Source organism: Galeopterus variegatus, unplaced genomic scaffold (genome assembly GCF_000696425.1).
Source record: "Galeopterus variegatus unplaced genomic scaffold, G_variegatus-3.0.2 Scaffold806, whole genome shotgun sequence".
Taxonomy (NCBI): Eukaryota; Metazoa; Chordata; class Mammalia; order Dermoptera; family Cynocephalidae; genus Galeopterus; species Galeopterus variegatus.
The window spans coordinates 449,678-450,912 of record NW_007726917.1 but is presented as its reverse complement, the minus strand read 5'-3'; the positions used below and the strand labels follow the sequence as shown (position 1 = coordinate 450,912).

Sequence of the window (1,235 nt, the reverse complement as noted above, 5' to 3'; positions counted from 1 at the left end):
CCGTGGCCTTGGTGTTATCAGCACCGCACTCTCCCGAGTGAGCCACGGGCCGGCCCCAATTCGGAAGTTTTTAGGTACATTCACAATATTGTGCAACCATCACCTCTGTTTTCATCACCCCAGAGAGAAATCCCATACCCATTAGCAGTCACTTCCCCAGCCCCTGTCAACCACTAATCTACTTTCCGTCTATATGGATTTGCCTATTCTGGATATTTTCTGTAAGTGGAATGTACAATATGTGGTCCTTTATGCCCGACTTCTTCACATCATGTTTTCAGTTTTCATTCATATTGTAGCATTAATCAACACTTCATTTCTTTTATTATCAAATCTTCCATTGAATGGATTTACCACATTTTGTTTATCCATTAATTGATGGACATTTGAGTATTTCTACTTTTTGACTGTTAGGAATAATGCTGCTTGAACATTTGTGTACAAGTTTTTGTATGGACATATGTTTTCATTTCTCTTGGGTATATACTCCCTTTAATATTTAAAAACTGTTTCTCCTCACAGAGAATCTCCTGGCCACATGGAAGCGAGTGGGGCTGGAACTGAAGCCACATTCTTCAGCCGAGTGCAACTTCTGCAGGAGGCCACTGCATTTTGAAGTGATGAGTGAAAGGGAGAAATCCTATTTCTCAGGCATGAGCAAGTTGGTATCTGCTCAGGCCTGAATGTGACCTCAATTACTCTACCTAAACCCGGCCATTATCATATCCAGATAGTCTCCAGAGTTGTCTTTATATGTGAATTAAATTATATTAAATTTTAATCTATAGTAAAACATAGTCCTAAAAATAAATTCTTAAATGATGGGTCTTTCTGCTGTTGACTACTTAATCAAACAAAATTTTTTCATCATCCCTTCCCTTTAAATTCAGTCTATGTTATAGGGATGTATAAGCTGTACAAAAATATACTGGTCCTCTGGTAATGAATGGCTCAGACCCTGCTGGAGTGGCAGCACCTCCTGCTCTGCTTGATCCCAACTACCTGTTTGGTGCCTGCTGCACCCCAGTGGCTGAACAGTTCTGAAAGAAGCAGCACCTCCATGGCAGCCGGGTTCACTTGGAACTTCTAGCCTTGAGTCTTAAACGGGCAGTCAGTGCTGCCCAGAGTCCTTCTGTAGCTGCATCCTTCCTGCTTTCCCTTCCTGCTCCTGCTTCAACTATCTTCCCTGTAATAGGAGGGGCTGGCTTATCTGTCACCACCTAGTCCTCCAGCCC

General features: G+C 42.4%; 1 protein-coding gene across 1 annotated transcript in view; it reads left to right on the top strand.

Moving 5' to 3' along the window:
• Nucleotides 1-828, top strand: part of ALAS1 (aminolevulinate, delta-, synthase 1) — a 14,588-nt gene extending 13,760 nt beyond the window's left edge. Inside the window, exon 11 of the mRNA XM_008572571.1 lies at nucleotides 523-828. Coding sequence (XP_008570793.1) covers nucleotides 523-683 — 161 coding nt within the window. The 3' untranslated portion in view covers nucleotides 684-828. The remainder of the gene's footprint in view (nucleotides 1-522) is intronic.
• The last annotated feature ends 407 nt before the right edge of the window (nucleotides 829-1,235 follow it).